Source organism: Spizellomyces punctatus (assembly GCF_000182565.1).
Source record: "Spizellomyces punctatus DAOM BR117 chromosome Unknown supercont1.12, whole genome shotgun sequence".
In the NCBI taxonomy this organism is placed as follows: Eukaryota; Fungi; Chytridiomycota; class Chytridiomycetes; order Spizellomycetales; family Spizellomycetaceae; genus Spizellomyces; species Spizellomyces punctatus.
The window spans coordinates 584,168-601,710 of record NW_015971548.1 but is presented as its reverse complement, the minus strand read 5'-3'; the positions used below and the strand labels follow the sequence as shown (position 1 = coordinate 601,710).

At 47.2% G+C, this 17,543-nt stretch overlaps 8 protein-coding genes and 1 non-coding gene across 9 annotated transcripts; 3 read left to right on the top strand and 6 right to left on the bottom strand.

Moving 5' to 3' along the window:
- Nucleotides 1–302: 302 nt before the first annotated feature.
- On the bottom strand, nt 303–1,715 carry SPPG_06607 (uncharacterized protein). Its single transcript, XM_016754807.1, has 2 exons — nt 1,267–1,715; nt 303–1,190 (listed from the first exon to the last, which is right to left on the bottom strand). The coding sequence occupies exons 1-2, from the start codon at nt 1,637–1,639 to the stop codon at nt 388–390; spliced, it is 1,176 nt and encodes a 391-aa protein (XP_016606246.1). The 5' UTR covers nt 1,640–1,715; the 3' UTR covers nt 303–387.
- Nucleotides 1,716–1,896: 181 nt separating this feature from the next.
- SPPG_06606 (condensin subunit YCS4) lies at nt 1,897–7,321 on the bottom strand. The gene is made up of 22 exons (XM_016754806.1): nt 7,077–7,321; nt 6,933–7,011; nt 6,813–6,871; nt 6,564–6,754; nt 6,347–6,495; nt 6,147–6,274; nt 5,963–6,086; nt 5,756–5,897; nt 5,499–5,686; nt 5,208–5,439; nt 4,763–5,152; nt 4,541–4,704; nt 4,363–4,478; nt 4,171–4,304; nt 4,044–4,113; nt 3,889–3,985; nt 3,487–3,830; nt 3,238–3,428; nt 2,669–3,178; nt 2,398–2,610; nt 2,131–2,334; nt 1,897–2,063 (listed from the first exon to the last, which is right to left on the bottom strand). Exons 1-22 carry the CDS (start codon nt 7,195–7,197, stop codon nt 1,977–1,979), a joined length of 3,933 nt encoding a protein of 1,310 aa, XP_016606245.1. The 5' UTR covers nt 7,198–7,321; the 3' UTR covers nt 1,897–1,976.
- Nucleotides 7,322–7,454: 133 nt separating this feature from the next.
- On the top strand, nt 7,455–8,547 carry SPPG_06605 (uncharacterized protein). The gene is made up of 6 exons (XM_016754805.1): nt 7,455–7,596; nt 7,659–7,821; nt 7,894–7,970; nt 8,040–8,169; nt 8,243–8,310; nt 8,379–8,547. The coding sequence occupies exons 1-6, from the start codon at nt 7,460–7,462 to the stop codon at nt 8,464–8,466; spliced, it is 663 nt and encodes a 220-aa protein (XP_016606244.1). The 5' UTR covers nt 7,455–7,459; the 3' UTR covers nt 8,467–8,547.
- Nucleotides 8,548–8,708: 161 nt separating this feature from the next.
- SPPG_09392 (uncharacterized protein) lies at nt 8,709–9,555 on the bottom strand (the record flags this gene model as incomplete). The annotated part of the gene is made up of 4 exons (XM_016757555.1): nt 8,709–8,868; nt 8,937–9,271; nt 9,331–9,435; nt 9,493–9,555. The coding sequence occupies 4 exons, from the start codon at nt 9,553–9,555 to the stop codon at nt 8,709–8,711; spliced, it is 663 nt and encodes a 220-aa protein (XP_016606243.1).
- A 55-nt stretch (nt 9,556–9,610) lies between these two features.
- Nucleotides 9,611–9,916, bottom strand: SPPG_09391 (uncharacterized protein; the record flags this gene model as incomplete). The annotated part of the gene is made up of 1 exon (XM_016757554.1): nt 9,611–9,916. One exon carries the CDS (start codon nt 9,914–9,916, stop codon nt 9,611–9,613), a length of 306 nt encoding a protein of 101 aa, XP_016606242.1.
- A 258-nt stretch (nt 9,917–10,174) lies between these two features.
- SPPG_10160 lies at nt 10,175–10,246 on the top strand. The gene has a single exon. It is a non-coding gene; the product is annotated as a tRNA-Gln (tRNA).
- Nucleotides 10,247–10,518: 272 nt separating this feature from the next.
- SPPG_06603 (uncharacterized protein) lies at nt 10,519–13,322 on the bottom strand. Its single transcript, XM_016754804.1, has 9 exons — nt 13,095–13,322; nt 12,904–13,029; nt 12,740–12,835; nt 12,537–12,658; nt 12,360–12,483; nt 11,283–12,303; nt 11,138–11,212; nt 10,958–11,075; nt 10,519–10,888 (listed from the first exon to the last, which is right to left on the bottom strand). The coding sequence occupies exons 1-9, from the start codon at nt 13,228–13,230 to the stop codon at nt 10,700–10,702; spliced, it is 2,007 nt and encodes a 668-aa protein (XP_016606241.1). The 5' UTR covers nt 13,231–13,322; the 3' UTR covers nt 10,519–10,699.
- A 474-nt stretch (nt 13,323–13,796) lies between these two features.
- SPPG_06602 (uncharacterized protein) lies at nt 13,797–15,218 on the top strand. Its single transcript, XM_016754803.1, has 6 exons — nt 13,797–13,903; nt 13,960–13,998; nt 14,065–14,242; nt 14,303–14,463; nt 14,521–14,754; nt 14,826–15,218. Exons 1-6 carry the CDS (start codon nt 13,829–13,831, stop codon nt 15,072–15,074), a joined length of 936 nt encoding a protein of 311 aa, XP_016606240.1. The 5' UTR covers nt 13,797–13,828; the 3' UTR covers nt 15,075–15,218.
- SPPG_06601 (26S protease regulatory subunit 7) lies at nt 15,123–17,492 on the bottom strand. Its single transcript, XM_016754802.1, has 13 exons — nt 17,314–17,492; nt 17,208–17,249; nt 17,087–17,124; nt 16,940–17,021; nt 16,786–16,877; nt 16,578–16,720; nt 16,352–16,520; nt 16,140–16,291; nt 15,980–16,080; nt 15,782–15,905; nt 15,548–15,723; nt 15,417–15,478; nt 15,123–15,354 (listed from the first exon to the last, which is right to left on the bottom strand). Exons 1-13 carry the CDS (start codon nt 17,339–17,341, stop codon nt 15,259–15,261), a joined length of 1,305 nt encoding a protein of 434 aa, XP_016606239.1. The 5' UTR covers nt 17,342–17,492; the 3' UTR covers nt 15,123–15,258.
- Nucleotides 17,493–17,543: the final 51 nt, after the last annotated feature.

Genomic DNA, 17,543 nt, shown 5'->3' with positions numbered 1-17,543 from the left:
CTTTTTGATGTGATTGCGATGGGCGATAAATGTCGATATTGCCATGGTATCCGACGATTTAGATGGATTATAAACCGTTTACGTAAGCGGGCGGGCATTGATCGTGTACTGACGGTGACGTGAGATGGACGATGGATGAGATGGATGAAGATAACAGTTGCATGTCCTAATTTTAGCAATGGATGATGAATGCATTTTGTGTTAGGACCTTGTACAGCCTTGGATTGAGTTAGGCTTGAAATGGGCTGGTTCTTACGGCTCCAGGGAGACTATAAACGGGCGAATGTAGATCACGTCCAGAATGGTTTTTCAAAAATGCAACTCGATTATTTCTTTAGCATTTCACAGCAATTGTATATCGCTGTTCAGCGCTTTACACAACCTGTTTTACATGATGGTACAATTCTGAGTAATGAAAGATCGGAATCCCTCTTTGACTGGTTCTTCCTCCTGATAAATCACTTCGTCAATGTCCATCCGCGTTGTCTCAGACACCTTCTCCTCTGACACAGTGTTTTTCGCAGAGCGGCCCCTGGGCGATGTTCGCCGTGGCTCCTTCACAGTTCTGGGAGTAGATCGCGAAGGAGTCGGTTTGATGGCTTTAACGGTCTTCTCAACCGGCACACGCGTTCTGGTACGCTTGGTTGGCCTTTTGGTGGGAGACGGCGACGGTGTGGGTAATGGTGAAGGTGCTCGACGACGTTTGCCAGTAATGCTTGGCATGGAGCTTGAGCTAGATGCTAGGCGTGTATCTGCGGCTCGACGAGCACGCGCGGATGTTGGGGTTTTAATGGGTCGATCGGCAGCTTCCTTTGTAGCTTCGGCTTTCCTCTTGGTTGCGGCTTTCTTTGCAATTGTTGTTCTTTTGGGAGATGCTACTTTTTTTGACGTGGTTGCCTTCTTGGCAGGTGTCGTTATTTTAGCAGTTCTCGGTGTGTTGACCTTTTTGGGTAACGGCTCGCTTTGATCAAGAGCTTCTGTCTTGATGGTGGGACGTCCGCGACTACGGGAATGTTTCGCAGGTACAATAACTTCAAAGTCTGGTCGCTCTTTCTTGATTCTAGTCCGCTTTGGTCGTCCAGTTCCGTTTTCAGCATCAGGATGATCAGTGTTGCAAAGGATGTCCTTAAGGATGCTAATAACAGCCTCTTCACCTCCTTGCTTCTTCCGCCGCGCTGCACGGATTCGACCTGAGACAGGTCACGACGTTAGCCTGTCAAACAGATGCCAGACATCCCAATCCGCTCAAATAAGCAATCAACTTACCGCGAATAGGTTCACTCAATGCAAAACCGTATTCGGGCATATATTTCTGCCCTTTGTTCACTTTGCTTTCCTCATCACTTGCAACTTTGGCCCTTCTCTCAAACGGAACTGCCATAGTTTGGCATCGAACAACTCCGGTTTTGGCCAGTTGTTCCAACGTCTCCTGAATAACAGAAGGTGTGATATCGACACTATCAGATGAGACAGGCGTTGTTTGCTGGAACCATTGGACGATTTGCTGGAGATCCACCATTGTCCCCGTCAAACCATCTTGTAAAGCGACAAGGGCTCGCAACGCATGCAGCTGAGTTGACTGAGAATGCTCAAGTATACCAGTATCGCTAGCAGGTTCCTGCTTAATAAATGTTGACATGTTTGGGAACCAATTTCTACAAAGTGTGAATATCTGATGATCTAAGGAAATCAAGCTGTTCGACAGCCCCTCTTCCTGCTCCCCATGATGACAATAATAGCCCGAGCATGTCTCGGAGAATATCCTGAAGGGTTTCTGTTACGTCATCAGAAAGCTGTTAAAAGTGGAGACGGGCTTATTACTAGAGTATATCACAGACCCTTGGGCTTGGTGATTATGCAATCCAGTGATCAGCAGGAAGATCATGCAAATATCTACGGCTCTTGATTTACATGAACACATATAAGATATATTGATTATATACAATATTATGACTTTCCTGATTGGAAGCAAAATTTTAAGCATCAAAAAGGTCATTGATATCGACGTCGTCGTCAATCGCCGCGTTATTTTGCCGTCGCTTTCGATTTGGGGCATTGGCTTCCTATTGAATCAATTCCTCAGCTACGACCTTCAAGTATCTAACAGTATCTCGCGGCAGCCACACTTACCAATGATAATGCATCAAGCGCATCTGATACTCCATCCATGTCTGGTTCCCGTTTCACCTTTCCTCCTTTGTTCGCCTTTTGTTGCTCCTGGCTGGCAGCTGACACGGCCTGCTCATTCTCGACGCACTTTTCATGAAGCTCTTGAAGTTTGACTTCAAAGTCCTCGATTAGAGTCTTCGTCTCGGGCTTGGCAACCTTCTTGGCCTAAATTGGCAGACGTCTCAGCTATGAACATGTTACGCTACGAGGTTTCGCTCAGAAATTTACCTTGCCAAGTATATCTTGGAAGTGCTTGTACAAGACAGGTTCATGCAATTTGTCTTGAAAATGGGGCAGGTGCTCCACCAGTTTTTTGACGCTCTTATCCGAAGCAAACGACAACAATGAGAGACAGAAAGATATATCCCGCCATTGACGAGGGCCATCGGCATTGCGAAATCGTAGGCAGAGCTTTTCGACAATGTTCTCTGTTTGTTTGTCCTGAAAAATCGCTTCAGTTAATATGTAGCTGATGTTAATTAAAAGCCGCGTTACGAACCTTCTTAATGAAGTCCAATAGGAATTTCATGATATCCTTGAAGGTGTCTTCAGCAACACCGGTCTCAGGATGAGATAAATTACTGATGATGTCCGGCAGATTGTTGTACACGGCGTTATCTTTGGTGGAAAGCTCGGTAAAGAACAGTTTGGCCAGATCGCTGATCCTCTGATCTTCGTCCTGTAGGCATTTTGCCATTTCGGAGATTTGTCCTTTAACTTTTACCATTCCGTTCAAGATCAAGAAAGTGAGAACCATTAATGTGTTCTTCTTGACGTTCAGATCTTTATCGTTGAGACGGTTGTAAAGGTACGAAATGTTTTGATCGATCAGCGAATTGAAGCATACGGTCATATCCCCCAAACCAATCACAGTGTTGCTACGGATGATAGGGTCCTCCGCTTTCTCGAGAATTGTGAATAGCAATTGCAGATGCGCGTCGCAGAAGTCCGAGCTGACACACATGAATTTGCACAGAGCAAGAACGGCCATAATTTGCAGAATGGGATGCTGCAATAATCACATTCAGCACATATGACGACTGCTACGTTGTCTTCAAACAAACTCACATTGAACGCTGCGTTATGAAGGCAAATGTAAGCAATGAGCGGTCCAAAGGAGCCTAACAACGAGCGATCCCCGAACAGAAGCTCCCGCTCTCGAATATGCGCAATAGCTTCGGTGAACTCGTCCTCTGCTGTACCGGTCACTTGATCCAGTTCATCGCCACCCTGCTTACGAGGAGTTTTGATTGCCTCCTCTGTGCAAAGGAACATGTTAGAGAAAGCAGCGCGAAACCAGAGAAACTCGCAATGTACCAGCGTGCTTCCTCCGCTTCCATTCGGCCTCAACCGCCTCGAGATGCACAATTTGCTTGATGGCCACATGGCCTACGACGAAGCACAGCTTGCTTAGATCCAGAGGATCGCACGAATCGATGAGTGCATCATCCTTCTGCGACTCCATAGCCGCGTCTTCTCCTTTGTCATCAATATGAAGTGTCTCAGAGAGCTGGGCAGCCACCTGGTCCACATCAGAATCGACTGACTTCGGTAAGTTCAGCACACTACTCGCAATGTTTTTTACAACGTCGCCGCAAGTGATGTCTGGGTGCTCACTCAGCAGGTAGATCGCATTGATTGCTTGCTCAGCAAATCCGAACCTAATAATGTGATGTTTACGGACTATTCCCTTTGCACGCTGATCCGGATGTAGCATACCATTCCAACGACCCGGCTGGTTCAATCATCAAATCTCGTAGCCTCATGAAAATAGGATGGTTGGCAGGTAGGCGTGTATAACCAGGAGACAATGAACCTGCAAATCATAAGAAATGAGAAAATGTCGAGAATGTGCTTCCTTTCCCATAATATACCTTTCTGACGCCTCACGGTTCCAAGCTGTTGCAATGCAACACAAGAATAACGGGCCAAAAGGAGATCTCTCTGAAACCCCATGTTATAAATAAACCTCAGACGCAAGCGTCAGATATCTATACCCACCTTGGCAAACTCGCCAAGTCCCACTCGGAGCAGTATCTCAAGATTTTCTGCAATAACCTCTTTTTTCGCCTTGCCTAACATACCTAGAATGATAATAGCTCCTCGGCGTCTCTGGGCTGCCTGCTTCTTTGAAGCTTTAGGGTAGATTAGTACGCATCTGAAGAGGCGCGGAATCACTCCATCGTTCATTACCGAAGACGCCCCACAATACCGGCAACACAGATTCGTCAACCATATTGCTTGCAACCATGAGACTGAGCAACTGTTCCAAAGATGTCAACTCCGCCAAAGTCATGGTATGCGTCAACCTACAGGAGAATGTGCGGTTGAGCCACGCATGCCTGACATGGCAGTAACATCATGTACACACGTTATGAGATTGTCGGCGATAGCCTCGGCAGGGTCTCTTCTGGATGGTGGAGGCTCAAAATACAGAGCGAAGTAGCTCTTGATCAAGTGGTCTCTAACGCTGAGTCGTTCCGATTCACCCGTGTCTTTATCCCACACTTTATGCACCATCTTTCTTACACCCATCTTGAAAAGCACTTGTGTTTAACCTCTCAGAAATTCAAACATGCACAAAGCTTCTTACCGTTGCGCATTCCATCTCGTATCTGTGTGCAGTTACAAAAAAGTTCATCGCCTCGATGACTTCTCCTTTTGTGTTGGAAGCCAACAGCTCGCACATAGTGGGAACCACCGCTTCAATCTGCCGAATGAACCGAATGCCATCCCGATAATACTTCAACAACCCTCGCAGATTGCGTAGTTCCTGCTCGCCGGGGATGAGAGTTGATGATGCGGTTTCTTCGACAGATGGTTCATCATTTGCACCATCTCCTGGCACGTCTTCCTTTTGGCTTCTGTCTACATCTTCCTCATCAGGTACACCATCTTCAGAACTACCAGTTTTCTCATCGCCATCTTCCGGCTTTTCTTCGTCGTCCGCAACACCAGGAAGCTCTTCTTTAGGAAATTTCAGCTACAATTGTAGATTAATTTTGGTTCATGAAGCTTATCTCAGACAGCTTTCCAACCTTGATAACCTCTTCCAAATTGTGTTTCTTTTCCTCAAACCACTTGAGTGAGAGCCTTCCTTCATCTTGTGCGATGACAAAGAATGGCGATGTTGAGATGAATTTAGTCAGCAATTTGATGGCATTTTTGCGGACATTGCTCGCTTTATCTTGCAGTCTTCCGGCTGTCAGATTTATCAAAAGTGGCCGCGTCGCAAGGGGAATATCGGTAAGACCAGAATCTTCTCGGCGCCTAATGCATCAAATGCTGTTCAGGACCTGCCGTGGCAATAGGTTCAACGATACTCTTACTCTGTAAGTTTTATCAAGACTTGCAGCACTTTCACCCTCACGTATGCGTTTACATCGCGAAAGCGCTCTTGAAGAATCTCGTAATATGCATGTAGGGATTTCGCCGCACTCTCAGAACTATCCAGGGCTAACAGATTGTGGATCAGGTTCCCGATCACCTCTATCATCCCAAGACGAATAGTATACGACTAAAAGTTTTGGATAGTTGAGAAATTATGCTCGTGGTGGGCATGTCTGCATGGATTCCACACTCATACCTCTGAGTCAAAATGCACTTGCAGATGCACCATCTGTTTCAGCACCTCCTTGGGTGCAAGTTCAGAGAGGCGGACAAGGAATTTTGAAAAGGCCTTTGCAACTTTCAAGTCTTTGTCGCTGAACTCTTTGTTCATACATCGTCTGTTTGGAGGAAGGGTATAAGTGAGAAAAATAGCATCCACTGTACCCGAATTGACGTAACCTACCGTAAAACGCTCTCTATCAAAGTCGTATCTGAGTATTTGACGACCAAGGTGTGCATCCAATCGGCGACAAAATCTGCTAAATGCTCCTCACGGAGATACTGATCGACGACTCTCGTTTGAAGACCTGGTTCCAATTGTTGATCATCATCGGATTTCATTGAGGAACTGCATAGAGATTTCTCACCTTGACCCATTCCTCGATCGTATCGCGTGACGCAAAGGGCTAAGATGTCAATACAGCAGGACTTCATCGCATCCTCTTTAACTGCCTCGGGATCTTCCAAAATCAGGGATACGGACTTGTTGATCATGCTAAGAAACGGGGTTGGCGTAGGGGTTAAGTTTCAAGCAAACCCTTTCTTAGACTAAGTATTCTGGCCATACTTAATAAGGCTTTCCCTATCGGACAATGCAATGATGATCCTGTTGAGATCCAGATCGAGGAGCTTCATAGCGTTCTGCAAAGCATGCAGCTTTTGGGACCCCCAATCCCAACCACCTGCATCTTCGCGCTTGCCCTTGGCGGTTCTCCCCTGATATGAGCATATGGTGCGTCAATAATCCGTTCACATTGAAGTTTTTATCAAATAAATCATGCAACCTTCGGCTTTCCAGTAAGAGTTGCTGCCTTATCATTCTGCTTCTTGATGCTCTTCCAACGATTTTCAGCCATTTCCAGAAGCCAATGCCAGCAAAATGTGTACATCAGCAGAGTACTTTTGTCTTGTTCGAAGTTATGTTGAGCATTCTCTTCAATGTCAGTTTCAACGCTTCTCATCTGATCCGCAAACACTATAACGTAGTACATTACTAACATGCAATTCCTGCTCCAGCTGTACAGTGACCATACCGGATAGCAGCAAATCGACGAACTTATGGGTGGTCTCCAGACTTAGCGCGTCGAAGTGTCTGAGGAAAACAGCAATGAATTGACTTCTCGTTGAAAAGGCGGATTCAGAGGTTCACGCACCGAATAAAGCTGCGAGTAGTGTCAAAGGTTTCTGGTACAATGATATGCGTGGGGTCACCTTGCAAAGCCTCGACCAATTCTACACCAATTGTTAGTTATATCAAGCGTACCGGGCATATCTAACGTAGAGCCATACTGCCCTACCATCAAGCTTTTCACTGACAGAGTCAGGCGATAAATTAGTTATATCCAGTTCATTGTCTATTTGTACATTATTCTCCTGCAAATGCACGAGCTCTTCATGCAAGTTGAAAAGGTCACTCATTGCGCTACCGCAGGAATGGTGTGATCTGCAAAGTTGTGTTGTGACTGACGAGGTGCTGAAGGTATCGAGAAGGCTGGGATAGAATATCTCGTTAGCGCATGGCTTTCGCTCCGAACACCACGGCGAACGCTGCGTTGACGAAACGGTGAGCCAATACAGTTCTTGCTGGTGACCTCGCGGTGTCCGAATTTCGGACATATTGCTGAGGTCAGCGATCGCTTCTCCCGTTGGCAGTAGCTTGCTCCAGTTGTACACACGTAAAATGGAAGTGGAGATCAAAATACGCTTACCATCAAGAGAGACCTATGAGCAAGTCGTAGCTTTGTTCAAAATTCAGGGTTTACACTGTCGCACTGAGCGCCAAGAAAACTGGTTCTTAGATGGCTGCGGGGCTGAATTGTTCGTAACCCTTAGTTATTTACGGATTCTGTATGTCGCGAATGCTTAACATATTTCGATAGGCAGAGCGACAAATCAGTATTTCGAATACGGCGGGCGGACATCAATGATCGCTCAGTAATGAATGAAGGTTCAAATGATGGCACCGAGCAACCGCTTGTTACGTTCACTGCAACTATCAAAGGGAACGCTCTCCTCACTGACGGAATATCTCGAGTAGCAGAGGTACATATATAGAAAGGGAGTCTTTTTTTAATATCAACAACTCTCTCTTATTCACATTCGCTTATCATTCAGGAAGAACGTTCAATATCGACAGAGCTCGCAGAAAGATTGCTTAGATCTCCGTCAGACCTTGGGTCGATGTCGCAAGAGTAGGTCCCCCTGTGAATATAACGTGGCGTAGATGAGAGGGGCGATGCTGAGCATAAGTCATATCACAGCCATCCTCTCCTTGGTAAGCTTGCGGCAAAGCTAAAGCACCCGTCCGACGCCCGTATTATCGGATCATATAGCACACTAAGAGAAGTGTTCGAGTGGAAAAGGTGGAAAGTGGAGGTTGACGCTACTGTGGTACAGAACAAGTGTGCGTTTAGCTTGGCCACTGCCAATGATTAACTATGGGTGATTTCACGGTCTACAAAAGTATACGTTCGGCGAAGCCTATGAGATTGAAATTGAAAGTCCCACCCCAGAGGAAGCAAAAAGAGACATGTGGGTCATGCTGTATTTTCATTTTGTGCGCCACGTCTGACTTCATGCCTCCTTGGTCAATATTGTAGTGAGGCTTTTCTTCAAGCGAACAGTGTCCCATACGGATACAGTCAACGAAACAAAACAGACAATATGAGAGCTGGGTCGATATTATAACAATAGCGTAGTCACTCTATAGGTCAGATATTTATCTATTTACATAATCAAGCCCTTTAGCTGTGATATCAGCACTGAGTAGCAATCGGGGACCACCAGCCACGGTAATGCAATGGCGGGGAGGCATTAATTCTCGATTTACTGTCGCATAGAACTCACAGCTGGTCGTCCAACCGCTCTGTCCTGCGGAATACCCGTGAAAGATCGTCAGCGTAACAAATATCGCAACGATCAGTCCTCCATCACGCATTCTCATTGCTCAATATCTGAACCAGCTGAGTCAAGTGATTCTCCAGTGCGTCAAATCGTGCATCAAAATGCCTCTTCATTACTTCAAATTTGGCGTCGATCTGCTGCATGATGCGCGTATATGGATCCAGAGGCGCCGGATCAAGAAGCGTCCTAGAGCACCAAGCAATATTAAGCGGAAGATATTCGATCGTGTAGCGATGATATGAAATAGATCAAACCTTGACTCAGGTGGGCAGTCTGTTGAACGGACTGTCCGGGTTGATTGCAATGAACTCAGTTCAGCGCTCTGCGGCAAAGGGGTGGGAGATAAGGTTTGTAATTGGATTTGGGCGAGACTATCTGCAAGAGACGACACGCTGAGATTCCCATTTAACGATTCGTGATGGCTCGGGAAGTGTGGCGACCGCGGGAGGGACAGGTTCTGTGGGTTCAGCACTTGGCGGTTTGATATTTGCGATAGTTCAAGGAATTGCAAAAGACTTTGCGCCGAAGGAGGGATGGAAAGGTTCATCGCATCCACCATTTGTCGAACTTGCAACATATCGAAGCTCATCTGTGGAGTTTATCAGCGTCAGACAGATACAATTTCTGGCCCAGTGCAGATGTCGCTACCTGTGCCTCCCCTAGAGGCGGTTGGGTTGGTGGGCAAAGAACGCAATTTACAGTTATCTTTTTGATCCACAACAAGTCCTTGCTGTCGCGAGGAAGCGAACAGAACTACAAAGCATCAGCCTTAATATATTCCAACTCGTCCGTTACGCACTGGCCACATACTTTTATTCGGAGGGTGCAAGTCGGGACCGGTTGCTCCAAAGCTATTCTGTTTGCATATCTCATATGTAACACTTACTATTCAAATTCCTGTTGTGGGGGATGTCTGTTTGCTTTCGAACTACCTTTCAGATATTGAAGATCCTTCAAAAGAGCCGCAGTACTCTTCGTCTGCGTAAAGCTCGAGAAATCTTGCATTGCTATGGACTTCTAACCCGGCAATGCCAACACCACGCTCAGGAAACTGGAGTGTAAGCTCGGGTGACTCGGTGTTCGCTGGCGGTCGATGTGCTTCAAGGAAATGCGATTCATCAAATGGGCTGGTAACATCTGCCTCCACGATATCATCTAGTTTCGCATTAACGATCGATTTGAGAACATCATGTGAGCAGACAGGCCACGAAAGACTGATTTGAGGAGGTTGCATGCTTCACAGTGTTCGAAGATCGTTGACTCTTTGTAAGACCAAACTGTCAGCAGGACCTTGGTTCCTTGACAGCAACCCGACCAAGTGAAAGTAGTGGAATCCTCCTCGGGCAGCCACAATAGACGCACGAGGATCGTCGGCCACACACCGTTTAGCTGGCATCATGGAAACTCATCTGACACCTTTGACGAGAACAACCCTGTCGATTAGATGAGTTATAACACATCAGATATTTCTTCTCCAACTGAATTTCTTAAAGGTTCCATGGTGTAGTGGTTAGCACTCAGGACTTTGAATCCTGCGACTCGAGTTCGAATCTCGGTGGGACCTTCAGCCTTGATGCGATTGCATTTTTTTATGGGTTTGTACCTCCAAAGTTCCAAGATTTATATAATAAACAAACTTTTTGACGTTGCATGCGGTGTGACACGACTCCGTGTGGAGTCCATCTTACTAGCTCCTCCAATGTTTCAGATTTCTGAAGAGGGTTGGCTGCCTATCAGGCACCAAACAATGATTTGGTACATATAATACCCCACTCGTTACCTGCATCTTTTCATGCTGGACAGATCTACGAGTGGAGCGAGCGGCATAAAGGTGAGGTCCTTTACATCGGATTATGAAGGCAGATATGAGTAGAGCTGTGACAGACGTCCTACAGACTAAAGGACAGATGATAGATTGTCGTGATGTGTCAGAATTTCTAAAATGGCATCTGTTGGGTTCCCCCCTTCTTGTTCAGCATGGGTAGTTGTACTGTACATGATATACTGTCGTGATACTTCAAAGTTCATCTCTGTTCGAGGACGAGGTCGACTGTGTTGCAGCCGCCGATGCCGCCTCTTTTTCAATCTCTTGCTCTGGGATTGCAAGGTCGCAAGCTGCAGGAGATCGCAGGCGCGCAGTATATTCACACTTGCTCATTTCGACGACCGAAAGAACCTTCGTATCTGCACCGCACTCGAGAGCCACCTACAAAGAAGAAATTGATCGGCATATAGTTCACGGAACACCAGCCTTGCCCAAGTTCATAGTTCTTACCTCAACAGAGCGCGCTGGCCCATTCCAGCACTGGTCACCGTTCTCGTACATCATATATTTGTAGCGATTTGCCGCGGTGGTCAGCTTGTCATCGCGGCGTCCCCATCTCGTGAAGGTTCTGGATAATAGGTGTCAGCCCCTTCCGCACCACAGGCCGCGACGTACTGCATCAAGTCTTACCCGAGGTTGGTTCCGGCTGTTCCACTTTTAGGCTTTTGTTCCGCCTTCTGCAAAAGACAGATGTAATATTTATATCTGTGTAAAACCCCTTCCGTAATTAGTCATCGCAGAAATGCAGCAACATCATCCAGATATATAAACTTACTCTGCGGCATCATACTCAAAGCATTGTTCAAAAAGCTTTTCCCACACGCCTGCTGGTCCGAAGTCTACATCTTTGAGCTTTTTTAAGTGATTGAGCTTTTCCTGGAGGTCGAAACGCTGGGTTTCCGCCAAGTTGAATTTTGCTTTGGCTTTGATAGGATCGACCCGTAGCATTGCGGCTTCCTCTGCTGCTGTCGGGGTTCGGACCAAAGCCAACATTTGCTTCCATAGGGACTTGCTGTAGCTTTGTAGTCTCTGCCGCAAGCAGCTAACTAGCGGCGCATCTGGACGATTACAGTCTTCTGTCGCATTTTTTGTTCTTGGTACTTCCGTGGTTCTTGGTACTTCCGAAGCTTCTTTCCGCACATCCAATTCTTCAATATCGGGCATGGGAGGTATCTTCTCACCCCGGAACATGAGCCTGTAATCGTTGAACTTCTCATAAGCCCTCCCAACCGCTTCATCATCTCGTTTTGATTTGACCTTCACATCATTAAGATGGTAGAACACTTTCAGCAGTGCCTCCAGCCTATCCTGGAGGTGCAGATGCTTCTCTTGTTCATCATCAACTTCCCGCTTGCATTTCTTCAGTCTCGTGCAGCAGTCCGGCTTCGGCTTCGGCTTTGGCTGCTGTTCATCATCGTTCCCTGTAATGGGCATCTCATTCGCTGGCTGCTCGTCAGCAGTGTCTAGCTCTTCGTCAACAGTTTCTTCGTCGAAGAAGTAATACATCAGTTTGTACCCTTCCCACCCGTCGACAGCATTACTAACGGCATGATCGTCTTCCCTGGTCGCCTCCTCTACGCTATCAAGATTCCATGCTCCCTCCTGCAGGTACTCGATTCTTTCGTCTAGCAGAAGATTATGACCAATTTGTTCGTCCAGCATTTCCCTACACTTCTCGAGCGTTGGGCAGCATTTGCCCTTAAGTCGGGTTGACTCTTCCTCCTGCTCAGCTGATTCAACGGTCTGACCCTTTGCTTTACGTTTCTCCTCATAAGCCTCAGCCGCAGCCTTTATCTCTAGATAGAAAAATCAGCAATAAGTCGTCAGATAATGGTACTGGCTTCATCGGTACCTGCTAATTTCTTGATTCGCCCATCCAGTACCGAGATCTGCGTCTCCAGCTTAGCTATTTGCGTAGTTCGGTCTGTCTGCTGTTTAGCACCATATGCAGCATATTCTCGAGCCAGCCTCTCTCCCTACGATTTTTCGTTAGTCACACAGTCAAGAGCAAAGGACAGTTAACTAGTACCTCGGCCAAGATGCGTCGCTGCTCCTCAATGTGCTTCTTATAAGCCGTCCCAACTTCCTTACACTTGTCTGGACAATTAATTAGGCCCAAATATTCATCTGACCCATCGCAACATTCCGGGTCTGAAAGTGAGGCTGATTAGAGCGCGCTTGACAAGGATCGACTAGCAGAGCAAGTGAGCTGAATGACTTCATTGAACTAACCGCAAACCCCATCATTCACCCGTGAACTCAAAATATCTGCTCCAATATGCCCCTTATTCTTGCAGTGGAAAGTGCCATTACTACAGGCCGACGTTCCTGCATTGGGTTACCTACTAAGTTCGTACGCTGACGAAATGCTGCTATTCAAGTTCTTGTCTTCGTACCAGGCTCATCAGATCCGTCCTGACAATCACAATAGTCGTCGTTGACAGCGGAGAAAGGAATGCGTTTGGACCTATCAAGGCACTGAAAGGATTGCGTGCTTTTTGTAGCTGTGTATAACCCGAGCTCTTTACATAACCAAGTTGCATGTGAGTATTATATCATTTACTCTCAACATAGTAGCTGGTCTTACTGGTTGGATGAACTCCTCGAAGGGCTACATCGGGCGACCAAACACCATCCGGCGTTGTGTGGGCAGAACCTGCCGATACCACACAGTCAACTACAATTGACAGGAACAGTGACGTCAAAATGCGACAGAATCGCATAGCGCTCCGAGTGCACCCTTTGAATCACAGAAATTGGGGACTTCACGCTGCTTTTGTATATGCGATCTGGCGATGGAAAGGTTGAGAAGGGCAAAACGCAACTTGTTACGGAGTCTTGGATTCTCGCCGGTTCCAACCCATGCTACAAATGAGCAATTTGGTTCGGGAATGTTACACACCTCAACATTTGGCAGATGTTACGGGCTTTTGCATCTCGGTGAATCGTATTGGACCTGGTTGTGCTGCTGATCGTAGATCACCGGAAAGCAACCCCGAGATGAAGGAGTTGCGAATCCTGGGGAACGGGAAGCTACACAATCATCGAGTTAGGTTATGTGGTTGTCTTTGCATCTTGCATCACAAATCCTGTTGGCTCTGGCATGAATTACGTGCGAGATAGGTATCGAGGCGAGCAGCCCTGTGCTAAAGGACAATTGCAAAGTGTAACAGGGATGTGAGAGTCCTGATTATTTTGTGCCTCCACGGTTGGGCTTTGTTTGTAATAATAGAATATGGTTAAACATGGTTGGATTGCAGAAATTGCTGGACAAATGCCAATCTGTTATTTTAACGTTCCATTTCCCAAAGACAAACCAAAATGACAAAAGCAGAAAGTGAGGTCCGTCAAGACAAGGGCAGCTCGCGGTTGGGGACGTACATGCTACAAGGCTGGGTATGATTTGCACTTGTGTAGTACAGCGGTCGCAACGTTGACCGGGTGTCCTGCAGGTTCTTACTGACGAGCCGTGTCCCGTTCCTGGTTGCAACGTATGTACTTAACATCTGATATGACGTGAACGTCGTTGCAAGCCTGACATCTAGTATTTCTTTCAGATCCCGCTGGTCAGAAGTAAAGATCGTGCAAGGAAACTATGTGTCCTCTGTGACGACCCGGAGCACCCTCATCCACCGCCGAGTGCAAAGCCTGAGAGCAATGTAGAAACGACATCCGTTGTAAATGAGATTACGGAGGAGGAAGAGGAGGAATTGGCGAATATTTTAGCAGAAGAAGGTTCCGTATGACCAGTTCTCCACCGACGCCCTTGTCGTCACTGACCAGATGAGGTTACAGACCGAACAACGCCGTCCAATCAAGTCGGCGAAACTCAAGATCAGGAGTTTGCACGAATTAGAAGAGAGCAAGGAAACAAAGCCAGCAGACTGCTGGGACAGAAGATGCTAGCTGGTTGGACGCTTCTCGATGAGAATTGTCCCAATGGCACATGCTACGGGGTCCGTGTGTGTGTGCGAAATTATATCAATTAAAACCCTAATTTGATTCCGCTACAGGTACCCCTTGTGCGAAACCGGCAAAAGCAGAATTACTGTGTTATCTGTGAGCGTAGCTACGTGGATGGACAAGAAGTTGTTAGAAACCCGCCGAATAGTCCGCCCGCTCCTCAGCCTTCCGCAGCTAAAGAACTTACGAACGAGCCAGGGCCCTCCACACCTGTGTCGAGATTGGAAGAGGGTCGTCCGTCTCCTATTCCGGTACCGGAAAAAACACCCCGAAGCGATGAAGAGGTCTGTTATACCAGTCGCACTGCTGTAAGGTGTATGGTCTCGCTTTTGCTTACACGGCTATCATCATGTAGCGAGAAGATGTGTCAAAGAGAAGAAAATTAACCACTAGGCCCGAAAATATTCCCAGATCGGGGGTTGCCAGCGCTACAGGAGCTGCCGAGCAGGCTGCCCTCACCATTGTGGCACTCAGCAAACGCTTGGAAGATTTGCGTGGTATACTGGAGGGCGTGACAAACCCGGATGAGTCCCGAGTACTGTGTGATGCTATAACGAGCTGTGCAAATGCCATCGTGGCTTGCCAGGCAATCAAGAAGTTCTAGCTTCGGGGAGTTTGTAGGACCTGCAACTTTGCGCATAGAGCGAGAGCAGCGTAGTTCGTAGCCTTTGGGTCTGTTACAACGCGCATTGTGGCGATATACCAATTCGAAGCCTTGTCCTTCGCATTAGACCATGATAACTACCCGCCAGATCTTATTTATATTACAGGACCTCCGAGCGAGAAGTCTACATAGCTAGCAAGTATTTCGGAGTGGCTGAGAACTTTTGGTATCCTTTGATAACCTTGTTTACCGCCTCCAAGAAGTCCTTCTCTGTCGCCACCTACGTGCAAAAGTACTCCGTTAGTTCGGTTAGATTGGGGGTTCAATGTACAGGCATCTTACCTTCCGTCGTCCTCGAATGGCGAACATTCCAGCCTCTGTGCACACGCTTCGCAACTCAGCGCCTACGTTGGAGTGAGAAAGCTCTTGTTGAGTATCTACAGCCTCATTAGTTACATCACGTAAGCGCGCACCTGTGGCATTGGGGCAGAGACGCGCGATGAGCTCGTAACGAATATCACGCTCAACGCTCATGCTACGCGCATGGATCTTCAAAATGTGCGCCCTTCCCTCCAAGTCGGGCAGGTTGAACTCTACTTTACGGTCCAATCGACCTGGTCGCATGAGGGCAGGGTCTAACGTGTCCGGCCTAGGTACTATTGTGAGCATGGCACGGACCAGTTCGCTGACGGTAGTGTGCATCTCACCTATTGGTGGCCATAAGAACTTTGATGTTGCCACGGGGGTCAAACCCGTCCAACTGATTAATCAGTTCCAACATTGTTCTTTGAACCTCGTTGTCCCCACCAGCTCCGTCATCGAACCGGGCACCTGTTTACCAATTTCAATATCACAAGTCGCATTAAAGGCAAAGGCCTCGCCGTTAAGTGCTTCATACTACCCACCTCCAATTGCATCTACTTCATCAAAGAAGATGATGCATGCCTTCTTTGTTCGTGCCATTTCAAAGAGCTCTCGAACCATTCGGGCACCCTCACCAACGTATCTACTCTCCAAATTAGAGTCTGCAAAATAGCTTGTCACAACAGTACGTAACCGCCTTACTTTTGAACTAGCTCCGATCCGATTACGCGAATAAATGTAGCGTCCGTACGATTGGCAACGGCACGCGCGGACAGTGTTTTACCAGTTCCGGGAGGACCATACAGCAATACGCCCTTTGGCGGGTCGATACCGAGATTTACAAATCTCTCGGGCTATGGAAGGAAATGTCAATAGGAAATATAGCCCTAGCTGAGACTCATTACTGGCCCTACCTCCAAAAGTGGCATCTCGACAACCTCTTTCAGCTTGTCGAGTTGCTCTTTGCAACCACCCACATCGGTATATGTAATATCCGGCTTCTCTTCCACTTGCATCATGGTAACTGAAGGATCGATTTTGGGCGGTAATGGAATTTGGATTTGGTATTTATTCCGGTCGACTCTGAATTTCACACCCGTAAGCGTCAGCGGGACCCTTCCAAAGTTCCAAGATACTCACCCAACCCTCATTCCCTCCTCAACATCTGTAGGAGCCACTCGTTCGCCTAGTCCAACCACGAACTTTGCGATTTGCTTTACATTGATCACATACTTCGCATCCTCCCCCTCCCCAGCTTGAATGATCTTGGTACAGCGCGCCACCTAATCACGATAGCATAGACGCTTAAGCAGCCGCGGTATCTGAACTGCAAGGAATGGCGTCGTACCTGAAGCGGTTGCTCCTCGGACATCCGTTGCTTATCTGCGGGTATGTCCCAAAGGTTTGGCGGGGCCAGTCCTGTATCTGTCTCCTTCACACCTGCAATAATGAAGTTGAAGGACTCTTTGCCGCAACTATGGATAACACCATGTTGTACACACCCATCTTCTCGTTGACCCGCTTCTGGATATCTTTGATATCCACCTCTATCAGTTTCAACTCCTTTGCATAGGGACCTTGACCCTAAACAACCAGCGAGCTTATATCAGGCCTGGCTACGCACTGAGGATGCCTTGCAATTGCCTTACGTAGGTCTTCAGCAGAGCAATGTCTCCTTCATCAAGTACTGCAAATCACGGTCACCGTATTAGCTCCCAATCACAACCAGCCAGTGCCACCCCGATATTTCCATCATTCCACCAGAAGCACCTTTGATCTTCTCGTCCTCCTTATCATCAAGAGGTTTTTCGTCTAAAGGCATGGACACAGGAAAAGTTAGCATTGACTTTGCGGATATGTAGCTGGAGGATCGTACATTTCTCCCAATCTGCTTTTGGAGGCATATTGTTCAACTATCAGTAGCGATGTATGTTACGTGTTGCCTATCAAGGGCCTAAGTACAAGCGACTGCAGGTAGTGATGCTAGAGGAATCTGTCGTGGATGGAATGCGCGTTGGATTGAAAGTTGTGGGTAGACACGCGGCTGCTTTCAAGCAGTCCTCCTCCTAATTACGTATAGACATTTATCATCAAGTTTTCAAATTA